Source organism: Phallusia mammillata, chromosome 5 (genome assembly GCF_965637545.1).
Source record: "Phallusia mammillata chromosome 5, kaPhaMamm4.hap1.1, whole genome shotgun sequence".
Classification (NCBI taxonomy): Eukaryota; Metazoa; Chordata; class Ascidiacea; order Phlebobranchia; family Ascidiidae; genus Phallusia; species Phallusia mammillata.
The window spans coordinates 26146206-26161928 of record NC_137256.1 but is presented as its reverse complement, the minus strand read 5'-3'; the positions used below and the strand labels follow the sequence as shown (position 1 = coordinate 26161928).

General features: G+C 36.3%; 1 protein-coding gene and 1 long non-coding RNA gene across 3 annotated transcripts; both read left to right on the top strand.

The window, feature by feature from the left end:
• The first annotated feature begins 100 nt into the window (after window positions 1–100).
• Window positions 101–5108, top strand: LOC145228689 (centrosomal protein of 104 kDa-like). Of its 2 annotated transcripts, none has more exons than XM_080093947.1 (4): window positions 101–165; window positions 2224–2256; window positions 3065–3173; window positions 4056–5108. In XM_080093947.1, exons 1-4 carry the CDS (start codon window positions 146–148, stop codon window positions 4056–4058), a joined length of 165 nt encoding a protein of 54 aa, XP_079950073.1. In that variant the 5' UTR covers window positions 101–145; the 3' UTR covers window positions 4059–5108. The 2 variants fall into 2 exon arrangements, with proteins under 2 accessions (XP_079950073.1, XP_079950072.1); XM_080093946.1 differs by lacking the exon at window positions 101–165 and adding an exon at window positions 1441–1514.
• A 915-nt stretch (window positions 5109–6023) lies between these two features.
• LOC145228678 (uncharacterized) lies at window positions 6024–8366 on the top strand. The gene is made up of 3 exons (XR_013860166.1): window positions 6024–6887; window positions 7047–7131; window positions 7636–8366. It is a non-coding gene; the product is annotated as an uncharacterized LOC145228678 (long non-coding RNA).
• Window positions 8367–15723: the final 7357 nt, after the last annotated feature.

The following is a 15723-nucleotide window of genomic DNA, read 5'->3' as shown; positions in this document are numbered from 1 at the left end:
GGGAACCACTGGGGTACAGGGTAGCAACAGCAGTTTGTAAACCTCTAATATTTTTGTAGATTGTTTACTAACCAGCACCAACTAGTGATGAAAGTTTAGATGCAACTTTAGAAGAAATGTCAGTGAAAAACAACGGGCCTCTTGAATGAATCTTTGTCACCACCAGTAAGTTGAAGTTTCACCCACAAATATAATCTGATGTATTAATTGTACCATAAACCTAGTTATGGGTCTCCTTTCTTTTTTATGTCTAACACTGGTTTGTTCCACATGTTTGGTCAAGAAAGGGTGCTTCCAAATTATTCAAATTTACACAGAAGTTAGTTAGTTATCCAAGTTTAATCCTTCTAAAGTTGACCTTAAATTACTCAGCAGTTTACCCACAGGCCCCCAAAATGTGAATTTTTGAAACAGCTCTACTTACTCAAATACATGATCTTGGAGTTTTTTACTTTGTTGGTTGGTGCGTGGTAAAGTATTGTAATGTACTTGGTACATTTTAGTTAGATTCACTCAATTTTTACCCTTTAAATATGTGTTTTTAGGTTATCGGTCCTTAAGATCAGAAATACAAGCCTTAATGTGTTGAATATTTAAACAATTGATTGTAGTGTGTTTCTCGTTTAGTATTTGAAGTTTTAGTTAAATCGGCCAAATGGTTACCTTTACAGCCTCGAATAAGTGATTGTGTTTGTTAAACATTGACTAAATCTCAGACTATACTATTGAAGCCCCAAGGGAGTAATTCAGTGGTTTACAATTGTGTCGTTTTGATGCAGGGTGGGAGATATCTATTTGACGCATCAACACATGACAAAGCTGGAAAATCTAAAAAAGCTTCATCGAATTCATGGCTCATTTTCATGTTTCAAACTCACAAACATCAAACAGCTGCTTGCAACTGAACTTTATACTTTTACTTACCAAGGTGAGTTAAAACAAGTTTGTAAACATAGCTGGACATTTCAAAGTAGGCCAAAAATGATCCAAAACAAATTACTAATGAGCTTATATATAGCAAATATATAAAGCGAACACATTTTTTTACCAACACTTGCCTAATCTGATCTGATCAAGTTGTGTCAATCCTTGAACTGTGAAACAGAAACTGCTTAAAATGCAATAATCACAATGTGGTGATGTAATGCATTTCCTATCTTTACTTTTACACCTACTACATAAAGGATAAATGCATGTAGACTTTGTAATATTGCTGATAATGGTATGATCTACTGCAAAACAAAAAGCCATATGTTATCTGTTATAATTGATTCTGGTTAAAGACAAAGTTTTTGCATGTTGTTTCTAGGATTGTAAATTGTGTTTTGTGCATCTTTGTATAACTCACCACTATTATGCGATAATATTTTTAGCTACTTTTCTGCAAAGGTATAAAATGCATGTTTGAATGTCGCTGAATCAAGTTTGTTGTCACGAACGATGTACTTCCAACAAATTGGTTGGCAGGAGAGAATGCAGACAATAGGAATTCGATTCCAGTTTAGTGAAGTGAGGTTTGTATGGAATTGGTTCAGAGATCCAGTTACAGTTTTGTTGTCGTTGAGGAAATAGTTATGGGTCCCCTTCCCTGAAGGGGACACATATTGATTTTACTCAAATTGTTTTTGTTTGTTTTTTCTTTTGTTTTCTTCTCCCCAAAGTTTGTCCGACTCGTTTTTCCATCAAATGTTTGATGGATTTGTCTGAAATGTACACAGATGGTAGATATAGTTATGTAGATGTGCATCCCACTTTGTTTGTCCAAATAACCCTATTAGTTACCCCACTAGCCCCCTAAAATGGGTGAGTTTATTAAACAGTGTCGGAATAGGCTAAATTTTGGGTAGCATGTGGACTATGCTATTACCAGGTTTCGATTGATGTGTTTTACCTTGTAGCCTCAACATTTACTCAACTGGCCCCCTAAAATAAATGAACTTTTAAAAAACGTTCTAATTATATGAAATTTGCAAAGTTTATTGAACATACTAAGTCTTCAAATGTTATGTTTTGCCTTGTAACACCACAATTCAACCAAATAATCCCTAAAATGGGTGACCCTTCATCAATGTTCGAATTGAATGAAAATTAGACAGCTTGTAGCATTTGCTATTCATAGGTGTCTATTTTTTGTTTTACCCCATTATGCCACTATTTACTCCTTCTTTTCTTTGAAAAAGAACGTTAAATAGGACATATTTAAAGCAATATATTATTATTTAGGACCAGTGCCGATGATGATTCGTTTCTGGACAAGTAAGTTTCCAAATTTATTTGTTTTATGCAATATTATATGTATATATTTAAGCGTTTATGCTATAATATGCATGTGCTCTGGTAAAATAAAAACTTGTTAGGAACTCTTCCCAGTGCAATTGTGCATTTAAGTAAAAAAATAGGTGATTGCTTGTCAATTGGTAGCTTTGGTACTATGCATATCTAGAATGTTATTTAAAAATCAGATATGGTTTTTGCATAATAATGATTGGTTTATGTGCTTAAATCCCATTATAAAAGCTGAAGCTTATATCAGGCTGTATCAATCTATTTACTTCTTCACACAAATAATAGTAAAATTGAAATCAGTTGATGATGTTTTTTGAAAATCATTTTTTATTACCTTGCCCAGAGAAAAACAAACCGAAATTACAACTGTAGTACAATTAACCTGTTTGTTTATTGTAGCAGGTGTATTTTCTGTTCTCTAGTTGAAATTAACCTGCAGTCATGCATCTTAGTAAGCTGTTACAAACAAAATAGTTGTTCAATTGTCAATGTTGGTCACAGTATGGATTGATCAACATTTAAAAGTGTTTGTATGATTATTGATTTGTGTACTTGCTTATGCAAAAATTGTATTGAAACTTGGCACAAAACCTGCTTTTAGCATGCTTGTGTAATGCTGCTTACTTCTAATGCAAAGTTATAACAAATCAACATTAGTTTGATGTTTTTTTTTCCGGAAAATCAATTGTTTTGTTATTCTGTCTGAGAAAAATATACCAACAAGCAAAAAATGTCATCTTTACCTACTTTTACTACAACTACCTTGTTTGTTTTGCAGCATGTGTATTTTCTGTGGTGAAAGAGATGAGGGATTTACAGATGAAGGTTTAGATTTACATTACTGGAAACAATGTCCAATGTTAAGGAGATGTGAACACTGTAAACAGGTAAATTAATGTTGCTGACATACTCACAAGCTCCTGATATTCACATGTACAAGTCGAACAGGAGTCCTTCCAGGGGGGTGGTTGGGGGTCCTTAAACACATCATTGAATAGCAAAAATTGTACAGACTTGTAAACAGATCAACTAAAAGTTCATACCACTCCTGAAAGCACATGCTTTTGATATTCTAGTATAGAGCAAAAATAGAAACTGTTTTAAATTACAAACACAGTTTTAGAAACATAAAGCAGCCAATACATATTATACAGGCTCATTGTTAACTTCTGCATCCTGTAATGTAGCGATTTCAGCACCAACTTATGCCATCAAAGGGGTTTCACCAGAAATTTAAAAAATTGCCACAAAATTAATTAACTATCCTATTTATGGAAAGGAAATACATTACTCTGTCAGGACATGCTCTGCGTGCTATTGGAAATATGTAATCCAGTACTGTACTACCTGTTTCATAGTCGGGTCGTTGGCGACTAAACCAGCTCACCACACACCTCTGCAGTGTGGAGAGTGCCTAGCAACTCGTTTAGTACCCAAAATAAGACCTAATGAAGGGCGGATGAGCTTAAAAAAATGCCAACAGTATCCCATCTAACTGGCTTAAAAATGAAAATGTTATCAGATGACTTTATCTATATAATGTAGCATACTTGGGTGTTGCTAACTTAGCCAAGCAGAAATTTGTTTGCTTACTTTTGCTCTATGAATTTGACATTCACATACGAAACTGTATTGTGGCCTTCACAAGCAAAGCCGAATCACAAGCACCATTGCCTGCCGTGTATGCTGCACATGTCAGCTTCGTAGTAGGCTAGCGCTAGTTCTACCATTATTTACATCTAAATAAGCAAAAATTGTATTTATTTTAGTGAGAGCAAAAGCTGAAGCGGAAAAAGCAGCAGCGGCGAAGAACAAGAAGAAATCTCCTCACAAATAGTTTGCTTGCCTTAATATTTTTGCTTAGTTTGCACAGGGTTATTGGCTTACACTGTGCGTCGATATATATTTTTATGCAGTGATATCGTACTGTTGCTTCCTTTGTTCCCTTTGTGTTGTATGTTTTTTCCTGTATACATTTTCCTGTAGACAGAAACCTGCTTACACATGAGGAAATGGTTTGTAAAAAGTCTTTTGTTGGCTTCTAATAATATTAGCATTACTTGGCAAAAAATAATAAATCGTCCCTAATTGTCAAGACTTTTCTCACAAAGGGCTTCCGAACCTGTTTCCATTGAAAACCGTCTACTTTCAAATATTTTTAATATAGCAAGTTTTTTGGTTTACAAATGAATTCTGATATATTGTGTGACAAAACTGTGTCTTACCCTTCTGAAAGATAAAGTTCGTAGACTAAAGTAAATCCCTTATTCATCTCATTTTGTTATCAAGTAAACTAACATGTTCCAATAAAATCATGCAATGTATTATTAAACCAATGAGCAAGTGACCAATACATTTGTTCATTTCTCATGACCAAATTTCTTAGTCTTTATGTGTTGGTCCTAATTTATAAAATCATTCCTGTATAACAAAACAGTTGCAACATAAACAAACAAGAAATTAAACGTGCATAAAGATATCATATATTATATTACAAACTTGACCGGGCACCATTCTTCACTGTGAGATAAACAACACATAGAATTTCTTTTAGACCATGTCCATCAACAAAAAAGTCACTAATAAAAATGTAGCACTAAAAGCATGTCAAAAAGACAATAAAATTTAGGAAAATGCCAGTACAGTACGTTGAACAAGTGGGTATAACTCTTACACCAAATTGTGACAAACCATGCATATGTGTGATTATGTTTTTGTTTTCATCTCATTTAAGTTTGTTTTTCATGTTACTGTCTGTAAAGTGTGGTAAATAGTTTCATTTTCTTACTTGCATTTTTGATATTAAACATTTTGCTTCTGTATCTTTGAGTTCTATGTCAAGAGGGCAAATGAAAGGAATTAGCAGCTATATTTAAGCACAGACGTCTCTTGTCATCTTGTTTTTAAGAAGAAATTCCTCCCAAGAGATGGATTTTGAAACTTGAGGGGAAAATTGACTTTAATTTTTACATGTGATTTGTAAATATACGCTTCAGCTCTGGAAATATAACCTGTAAAGTAAAAAAAAACCAACGTTTAATGATCTTTGTATTGTTTAGCATCTACTACGTAGTATATTAGGGAGAAATGAAAATGTTTAAACTGCTAAGGGAGAAGTTTGCCAAAAAAGTTTGGGAGCCACTGGGCTAAACATTTGCTTTGGATTTATATGAAGTAGGCAGCTATATACATGTACAGACTGCTTCTAAATATGTTAATTGCCAGAATGTTTGCTGGTTGTATGTTTAGTCGCCCAGTGGCACAAAATTTAATGTCGTTGGTAAAGGAAAACGAAACATAACAACGTTTTTAATACTTATTTCGTCTACGCAACAACACACCAAGTAAAATAAAACTTTTCCTTTTATGAAATTGCATTACATTTTTACGATGACGGGACAATTAAACGGATGGCTAAACCTATTTGTGCTGTTTGGTTACAAATCCTAACGAACTTCGGATTCTTCCAGCAAGCAATTGTGTCACAAGAACCAATCAAGTCAAGCCACGTCACAACAGTTCAGCCGCCAATCATTCCAAGATTTTTGCCTCCCGCAATCAATCAACCAGCCCGAAGTGGAATTCACTGATTGATGCAATAAAGCCTGTCATGGGTCGGTTGAAGAGCGCCCATATGACGTTTGAGAAGCAAGCGTTCTAATTCGTTGAAAGAAAAAGAAAAAAAAGTGAGGCGACTTTGTCCTTGCGCCTTCGATCTGTCATTCCTTGTGAACTTGGTGAAGGTAGCTGTGTCGATGGGACGACTCACCAATTGAGAATAAACAGGTAATTTGCGAGTTGTAAATCAACTTGTTTGGTGTCTTTGTAGAAGTAAACTCGGGTGCACACTTGTTTACTTCGCACTGATACCTGTAATAATAAGTTATGCGTTTATGTTTAATTCACTTTTCAAATACACTATATACTGCTGCTGGATCACTTTGTTTCAGGTCGTCGGATGGCTTCGGGAATTGATTGGCTGGACGCTGAAACATCGTTCTTACGGAAGAGTGCTTCGTTGGCACACAACACACACTTCCGAAAACAGGCGAGTAAATGTATTTTTATATGTTATCTATTAACTTGTATCACTTAATATTAGATGTAGGGGCCAACATGGGGAAATAGTATAAAAGTGCACTTATCCTGTCTTCACATGTTGGTATATAGTTAAGCTTTTTGTAATTAATATTACGTTATGTCAAATTCCTGGTACTGCTTATATTTTGTTTTGCAGACAATTACTGGAGGCGGAGTGATCGAAGATGGAAAGATCGGAAAGGCCTAATTAAGTTAAGTAACCAGAAAGTTAAATGTGATGTTGCTTATTTGGCGTTCCCTGGTTTGTAACAGTCGTTTGTTTTGAGTTTAGCTTACTAGTTGTGAGGCAGGAGTAAAGATTAGAAGCGTTAACAAACGGAGCGTCAAATATGCACTAATATTATTTTATTTTCATTTCTAAAACCAACAGCCATCGAACTTTAATATTTACATTGGTTATTGCAGATCTCCCGTTTGCGGTTAAGACACTGGGGAATAATATCGGCATTGGACTGATCACTAGATGAATGGGAACTACATACATCGGAAATACTTAATAAGTTAAGTAACCAGAATAATGTTAAATCTACAGATACAACGTAACACAGAGTAAGCTAAAGAGCTATGAGGCAGGAGTAGAGTTAGAAGTGGTTGATTTTATAACTTTATTTTGTATGCACTAAAATTCGTCAGATATTAATATTTGTGTTTTGCTGCAGATCTCCTGTATGTCGTGAAGGCATTGCGTAATGGAGTCGGATTTGCGCTTGAACTAACCATTGGATGAATGGGAACTATATACAGGTACGTGTTAAGGCAAATCTACATGAATTATATTCTTTTAGATAGACGTTTTGCTGCATAAGTACCGGTTCGAGAGTTTCTATCATAAAATGTTTACAAATCAACCAATGAATTAGAGGGGATTAATAATAGTTGTGACTCTTTAGCCGTTGCTGCAACGAATAGCAAGCCTGTTGTTGTTTTGCATGATGCTTGTGCATGTTACATTTATTGTTTTGCATGTCACTTGTGTGTTAGAGCGGCTATTCAGTTGTCAGCATCGGTTAAATCATTCATATTAATAAGTAAGCGCATTATTAAAATTATTTTAACACTTAATGAACTTAAGGCGTTTGTATGCAGCAAATTATAGTCGAACAATTTACTTTTTTCAATTAGGTTGCTTATAGCCAACATGGTGCACACTGTCTAGCTTTCAGTATATTATATTTTGCGAATATGTTAAGCGATCTATATGAAAGTATGGAATTGCATTGTTTTGTCTCTTGTATGTTTCTGTTTCAGGAGCTCAGATGTCGGGTAAAGATTGGAGTTCATTCTATGGACGATGTTGGCCACAAGTTGAAGCACTCCTATCATATTCAGACTTGGAACAACAACCATACAATCAGCGGACGATCTTCAACCAGACATTCTCGACGCTCTTTTCCCGATGAAGAACTTACTTTCCGAAGAACTTCGAACTTATGTTTTGTTTTCACATTTCTGTGTTCGCTTAAATAAAAAACAACTTTGTGTATTGAGTAAGTTAAAGCTACATTTGTATCGTAATTATATTTTTGCGTTTTGTCGTTTATTGTAAATTCTAACATTCTAAAATATTTATGTAATGTAGTTCTTGTTCATCGTCAATTTTGGCAATGCTTACTTATATTATTTTGTTAATAGTTCTGAATTATAACCAAACTTTTGGCATGAGTACAGACACTGTTGAACGTTTATTTAAATGTTGCTTATTTTTGCGTGCGTGTTACTCATACTTGTTTGTTATTTTATTTGTTCACTTAAAACGTTGTTTTGCCCTTAATTTGTGTACGCATATAGCACTGTGTTTATTCTAGGTGTTTCGTTATTCTATACTATATTCTATATTAGGATATTTAAAGACTCATAATTGTGTCTTTTTTGTAATTTTATTGGTTTTGGTCTTTGTTTGTACTTAACATCTTTCATTGTAGTATGTTTTCAAGTTATGCTTCTACATTCTATGCTATAATATACGCTATTTTAGGTTGCCGTTTTTTTGACATTTTTATGTCATTTTTATTCTCCATTGGCTTGATGCCGTTATACCATATTTATTGTTAGACCCCATATTTCCATATTGTTGGATAGGCTTCAGTGTAGATCCCAAGTCAGTCGTAACGGGAGGTCAACAAACAAACAAAAATCTGTAAAATTAGAACGTAAGAGCAAAAAGATTTGGACCTTACACAACTTCCTATCAGCAGATTTTGAGACTTCCGGTGGGATTAGAACCAGAATTGTCGTACTCCGATCCAACTACAACATTAAGTAACGTTATGGTCCCTCACATATGTTCAAAGTGTTGTGGTTGCACACTTGTGAAGTTGTTCGTAAAAATCAAGTTTTTCTGGCCGTTGGCCTAAAACGTCGGTTTGCAGCCTTCCTATACGTCACTTGAGTCAGTTTCTCTGCAAGCGGACAGACAGCCCTTCTGCAAGACTTTCTGTGAACTTCTATCCAGCCTTTCGACCTTTCAGAGGTTCGAACCAGTGAATTGGAGATTTACTGCCTGCCTGTCTGCCTTACTCTCAACCTAACTACCTGCCTGCATAACCACTGTACTAAGGAGCTGCTTGCCCAACCACTAAAAAATCGTCTGCATGAATGGTCTGTGTGTCCAAAAATTAAGACAATAATAGGTAAGAAAAGAAATCGATATCATTAAGGAAACCCGCCCTGCGATTTCGTGTCCATTGTGGTCTAATGGTAAGCTGCTTGGTCGATAAAACTTATGGTTTGTAGTTCTAACCCTCTATCAAAATTTGTTATTTTTTTCGGGAAGGAATCGTTTAACTCACAAATGTATCATTTTTGGTTGGGTTTGCCGTCACCTCTCGTGGTGTAGCGGTGAAGATCCTGTCCTCATATGCTGGAGATTTGGGTTCGAATTCCAAAAGCTACATCGCTGCTTAGTTTTTGGCTGAAGCCTAGAACCGAAAACATATAAGGACCACTTAAAGCTGGGTTTCTCGTCACCAGCCGTGGTGTAGAGGTTAGTTCCTTGCTTCTCAATCCTCTCACCACTGTTCGAACCCCGGTAAAGATAAACTCTGCCCCGGTAACCGATAACACACTTTGGGTTCGAACGTTGCCCCTCTGATAGAACTCTGTGGTGACCCTCCTTGATTGAGGTCTCTCCCCGCTCTGATCTCATCACTCTCTAAGCCACCCCATGGGCCTAACCCATTTCCATGAGTGCCCCCAATCCCCCTGACTGGCTTCCATGCCCCCATAAGCTAACGAACCTCACGCTGATCGTTCAAACGCAGAAATATTTTGTTTGGTGACATAAGAATCGACGAAAAGAACAAGTCATAAGTCAGTTTAGCCCTTAGACCGAAGGGCGCTTGCACGGTGTAGTGGCTAAATAGAAAAACCGCCAGTTCGAAGCCAATGGTTCGAATCGAAGCCATCGATCCCCCCCAAGTGATAAACCTCAACCTCTTCCGTACAAAGGGCTTGCGCCGAAGGCGCAAGCAGGGCCCGAAGGGCCCACCACCTCTCAAGCCCCCCAAAAGTGTCTAAAAATACTACTCTACAACATTCCCCACTTTTTTGTTGTATTATATTCGACGGTTTTCCAAAAAAGTGCAAAATTACCTTTTAATTGTGATCTCATTTAAATAGGTGTACGGTCTTAAGGTTTGAGAGTGGAGTGACACACATAGAGAAGGGGAAAAACTTTAGCTCAGTGACGGCTTATGGCTTATAGTCTGGGAAGCGGGAGATGAGATTGTTACAACGGGGAGAGACCTCAATCAAGGAGGATCACCACAGAGTTCTATCAGAGGGGCAACGTTCGAACCCAAAGTGTGTTAACGGTTACCGGGGCAGAGTTTATCTTTACCGGGGTTCGAACAGTGGTTAGAGGATTGAGAAGCAAGGAACTAACCTCTACACCACGTCTGGTGACGACCATCCAAGCTTTAAGTGGTCCTTATATGTTGTAATACCAGAGCGTTTTTTTTACTGCGGTTCTAGAGTTATATAAAAGAATCATTCAATAAACAACAAGCAGCTTGCTAGTGTAGTGGTTTGCAGCAAATGGTGGAAAGCAGTGAGTCATGGGATCGAATCTCGCGAAGCCTTCGAATCCTCGTAACCCAAGGTTAATTTTTTTGTAAACTAATTCTCTTGTGTTTTGCGATGTTGCTCTGATTGGTGGTTTACCTAAAAAAACAACACACCGAATCGAAATAAAACGTGTTGTTTAGTATTATTGAAGTAAACAAAGAACAAGTTTCACACACATGGTTAGGCAAAAAAGGTACTACTACGACAAACTAAAGGACAGACGTTAAATGGACGATGTAGAAGTTTAGTGGGGAACGGAGATATGTTATTTATTTTAAGATTAATGTTGTGAGCAAGGGAAATACGAAAGCGACGTAGAACGAAATATCGTGAAAATTATGGGAAATTATTTGTTAAAAAAATCATTGTGTATTAGATGTAGCTATAACATATGTTATCAGGAAAATTTGTTTCGCAACAACGCAAGAAGCAGGACTAAAAATGGATTGTGCTCATATAAATATACAACAACTCATATAAGAGAATAAAGTTTGGACGATGCACAGAGGCGTTAAAGCAGAATAAAACCGTTGGTACACGCAAACTGATAAACAATGCTGATGTGTATTTGAAGTGTACCAAATATAACGTGTATGAAAGATTGTTTATTAGTGGACAAATACAAAGTAAACGATGACGTCATCGATCGCAGGTTTCGTCATCACGGTCATCTACATGCGAAAGGATCATGACCATGCGAAGGTTAAACCGAAAGTGCACGATGACGTCATCGATCGCTGATTGCGTCATTCCTATCCAGTTGAAGGATCCTATCCACGCGAAGACCCACCAATGTTTCCCAGTTGTTTCTCCTGATGTTATCGAAGTGACTAAAAAAACAAGTATATAAATGGTAAGTGCGCGGCCAGTGGCATATAAACAAAATATAACATAACTTTTGTAGCAAGTTTTATTCATTCGCCTATTTGAAGGGCATGAGCATTTCCGTCTTATTTAAATGGAATCATATAGTTATTAGATTCAATTGACGCGACCAGCGACCTTCAAAAGTAACATATCTAGGTAAGATAAACACTTACATTTGGAATGTTGTGCTTCAATTACGTTGATCCGATCAGGGTTTCTCCACAACCTTTGTCACCGCAGTTGTTTCCGATGTTTGGCTGCTGCTTCGAACGTCTGCAACAAAACTAACAACAGCATTCTGGTTTGATAAAAAAACCTAAAACTAATATAATAGAAAGCTAATATCTCAATCGCATTCTGTTAAACTGATGTAAAAAGGAATATTGCGATTTTAATCAATTCTACCGATGCTGACAACTGAATAGCAGCTCACAAACACACGTGACATGCAAAACAATGTAACATGCACAAACATCATGCCATGCAACACCCCGGGCTTGCTATCCGTTGAAGCAACGGTATAAATGATAGTTTAAATTCTAAACTATGTTTAACTTCACAACGCTCGTGTTTTCTATTTATAGTTTACTTACATTAAAGCTTCAGTGCGATTTCTGTCAAAGTCAGATTTAGAAGTCTTTAAATCTTAGTCACGCCATGATCTGAAACCAAAACCATTTGAGTAAATATAAACATGGATGTACCAGCATTGAAACTGTAAATTGTTTTAAATTTTGATGTATAGCATATTTGACGCTCATTCTAAACACTTCTGCCTAAAACTCTTACTAACTTTCTGCAAACTATTATGAGTCGTTAGTGTATGCAGCAAATATTATTTTAGGTAACCTAGCATTATATAAGCGTTAAAACAATCAACTTAACTTGAAGCCGAAAGTTCCCCCCATCTTTGTTACGCTTCCGCCGGAAATCCAATCCCTGCAAAACAAAGCAGAAGCAGTATTTGGAATTCAAGGCAACATGTAAACTATAGTTTATGAAATATTTAATTATGCCAACATGCGAAGACAGAATAAGTGCACTTTATACTGCCAACACTTGGACATACAAACTATTACCATGTAACGCCAAAAATATAGATAAGTACATAAACTTCAATCATTTATTTACTCGCCTATTTTAGGAAGTTTCATAAAGTATTTCTTCTTCGCTGTGGTAGATGTTTCTCCGAAGCGATTGAAACCATCCGACGACCTGCAACATACGATGCAGCAGCAATATCGTGTATTTGATAAATAAGTCAAACATATTCTGGTAAATGTTATTCTGGTAAATGTACAGAAGTCAACAAGTGTGCACCCGAGTTTATTCTGCACAAACACCAGGCTAGTTGATTTACAACACGCAAATTACCTGTTTATTCTCAATTGGTGAGTCGTTCCATCGACACAGCTTCAATTCACCACGAGGTGATCAAAACGAATGACAAATCGAACAAGTTGTCTCATTTTTTTTTCGATCAATCATAGCGCTTGCTTCTTAAACGTCACTCCCGCGCCCGAAAACCGACCAATCACAGAGCTGATACAAGTAATCAGCAAGTCTCGTCAAAAATGCAGAGAAAAACTTTAATTGATTTTCCTGGAGCAACATTCGTTGAAATAGGCACGTGTCGTGTTGTGACGTAATTTGTGCGCATTCTATCTGTAATAAAACGCGCCATGCTGGAATATAGAAGAAAAAATGACAAAAGCTGATAATATATTTTTGATAGTTTACAGCAAATCAGTTTCCGCTTTCTGTTTCTTGGTAGAACATAAATATTTTAAAAATCAAACCTTCTGTGAAAGTTGGAACTATACGTTGCCGTTACTGTATTATATGCTTTTTTTATTTCCATCCAACAATTTTAATTGCTTCAAAATCCAACCTGTGACTTTGTTTTTCAGTTTTTCTGTTGCTGACGTTTTTCATTTTGATATCACTTCAAATTCATTAGCTGACATTTCAGCTGATAAGATTTAAACCGACTTGCTGTTTAACTCTGTCACGCCACGTGGTTTTTATCATACGTTAAGCAGGTTTACTTCAGGCCTAATTTATTTGATTTTTTGCGCGAGGTGCGTGACGTCACATTCCTCGTCGTTGCAATCCGCATGGTATCCGGCACTTTACGCGTCGGTAATTTATTCCATGTAAGTTGGTAGAGCTACTGACACCTTGGAGCCGTTCTTCGTATTGCTCTTTGAATTTATTCAGATTCTGCAAAACAATTTTTTTGAAACTGTCAGCAAAACTACGAAATAAAATAATGAATGGAGTTTAATATTCTTTAGAATAAAAAAAATATATATCCGAGAGTAACGGAGTGTTGCAATTCAAGCAAGATATTTTAAAATTGCTTACATTTAGTTACTTCCCCAGTTACTCCTGTTAGGTCTGCTTTGATGTAAATATTACAGCAGTAAAATTATAATTTAGCTTACATATTCGTTTTGCTTGCTTAAAAGTTGAATTTGACGATCCAGTGTTAAAATAAACTTAATTTTACTTTGCAAGTTCAACTTTGACTCACCTTTTCATCTTTCCTGATTTGTTTCTGTACTTCTTTCTTTTTTTGTCCCACGTTGAGTAAAGTATTAAACAAATCGTCAGCGTACATTTTGAGGTTTTGCAAGCAGTCATCGGTAACGGCTGTCTCTTTACACGTCTGCAAGTGACAACAAATTTCATTGTATTAAATAAATCTATTTACTATACACAAATTCCCCTAGCATGCTAAACTTAAATCAATAAGTACAAGTTTCATTATAGCCTTCATCCACCAAACAACGAGCTCAGAGATTCCATTTTTAAGTTTAAAGTACAAGTTTCATAGCATTCCCGTATTTGGTGCTTTTCATTCCGTTTTGTTGGGTAGATTTTATTTGGCGGTTGCAGAAGCGATAGCAATGAAATGTATATACGACGTATACGCTCCTTAACGGCTATCTGGTAATATTTCCTGAACGAACAGCCAGTAAAGCACAAATATCATAAAACCTGCAAAAACAAAAGCAAGTTTCAAAATGTGGTAGGTATTAACAACGTCATAGATCTTCATTGGCTGACTTGGTCAAGTTTTTTCGCAACAGATTCTAAATGCAGCAAATCAGATCTAAGCAGTCTTGCATAGCGAATGCTGCACTGAAAATGGCTGACATTTGACGATGGCGGCTTCCAGGAAAAAAGAGAAACTAAACTAAACATCTAAAAATCGCTTTCGGTAGCGGAACCTGCAAGAAAACCTGTCACTGACTGATCGCTAGCCAAACGGGCGTGGCTACTATCAAAGATAAGAGAGCGACGTAACAACAAGACACAGTTTTCGCTCCAACTTAATTGGACTTATTCCAGCTCATTGCCTCATACTCTGCCGCTGATTGATAGTTAATAGCACCGAACGGTTTCCCTATTCTGAGAGTATTTTGAAGGGTAGAGCTACTGACGGAGTGCCTCCTAGGAGATCCAAAAGTGCCTAATTTTCGATAGGTGGCGTAAAGAGCTGAATTATTTATTTTGCGGCTATAAATGGGTTGGGTTGGGAAATATTTACATAAAATTTTTACATTAATAACTAATTTTTTGGGTTAATTTTATTGAATTTTAAGCGCTAATACCTTACCCCGACCCTAATAGCCCTAACCGTTAGCATTTTTTGAGATATACCGTTTTAAAAATTTAGCACTTTTGGATCTCCTAGGAGGCACTCCGTCAGTAGCTCTACCATTTTGAAGAACCCAATGTCGTCATAATTCTGTGCTCATAGAAATGGTATATGTTAAAAAATCATTACTGTCGACTTTTGGTTTTAAAAACTTCTTTGTTTTGTCTTTAGGTATTGATATATTTGATAAAATTCAATCTTTATTGTCCATTTTCTAGTTTCTGTTTGATTTTGATTTCTACATACCGTTTTGAAAAACCTATGTTTGAATTAAGGATAGGCTTACGCTTTTTCCTGTTTGAAGCCTAACAATGTTTTTAGTTGCCCGCTTTGGAGTGGCTTGTTGCTGAAATGTTCAATTTTCACAGGTTTTGCCTCCTACCTCACCTTTAAATCACGTTCAATCAAAATCGTAAAAATATAACGTTGATCTGATATTTTAAATGTAGGCTTGTATCGCTGCATTTATTTAAGTGCAACTGGCAATTTATGCAGTTGATCACAACCACAATTATCGAGTCACGTTTTCGGTTATTTGAATGATGGTTACAATGTATTAGGTATGTTTTATAAGACAGGCGGTTACCTACAACGGTGGTTGAACCCGTAAGTTCTGTTCACCAAATAAGACAGCGTACACGGAAAACACCAGTGCGGTTTCTTAGTTGCCATATTTGACAAACGTTCTTGATATTAGCCTGTATCACCCAATCTATAAATCACTTTACTCAAACCAA

Excerpts from the sequence above, each read along its gene's own strand:
- LOC145228689 (XM_080093946.1), top strand. The coding sequence starts at position 1,441 with ATGTACTTCCAACAAATTGGTTGGCAGGAGAGAATGCAGACAATAGGA. Across the intron at positions 1,515-2,223 it reads TTCCAGTTTAGTGAAGTGAG|GACCAGTGCCGATGATGATT; the intron begins GTTTGTATGGAA and ends ATTATTATTTAG. Across the intron at positions 2,257-3,064 it reads GATGATTCGTTTCTGGACAA|CATGTGTATTTTCTGTGGTG; the intron begins GTAAGTTTCCAA and ends TTTGTTTTGCAG.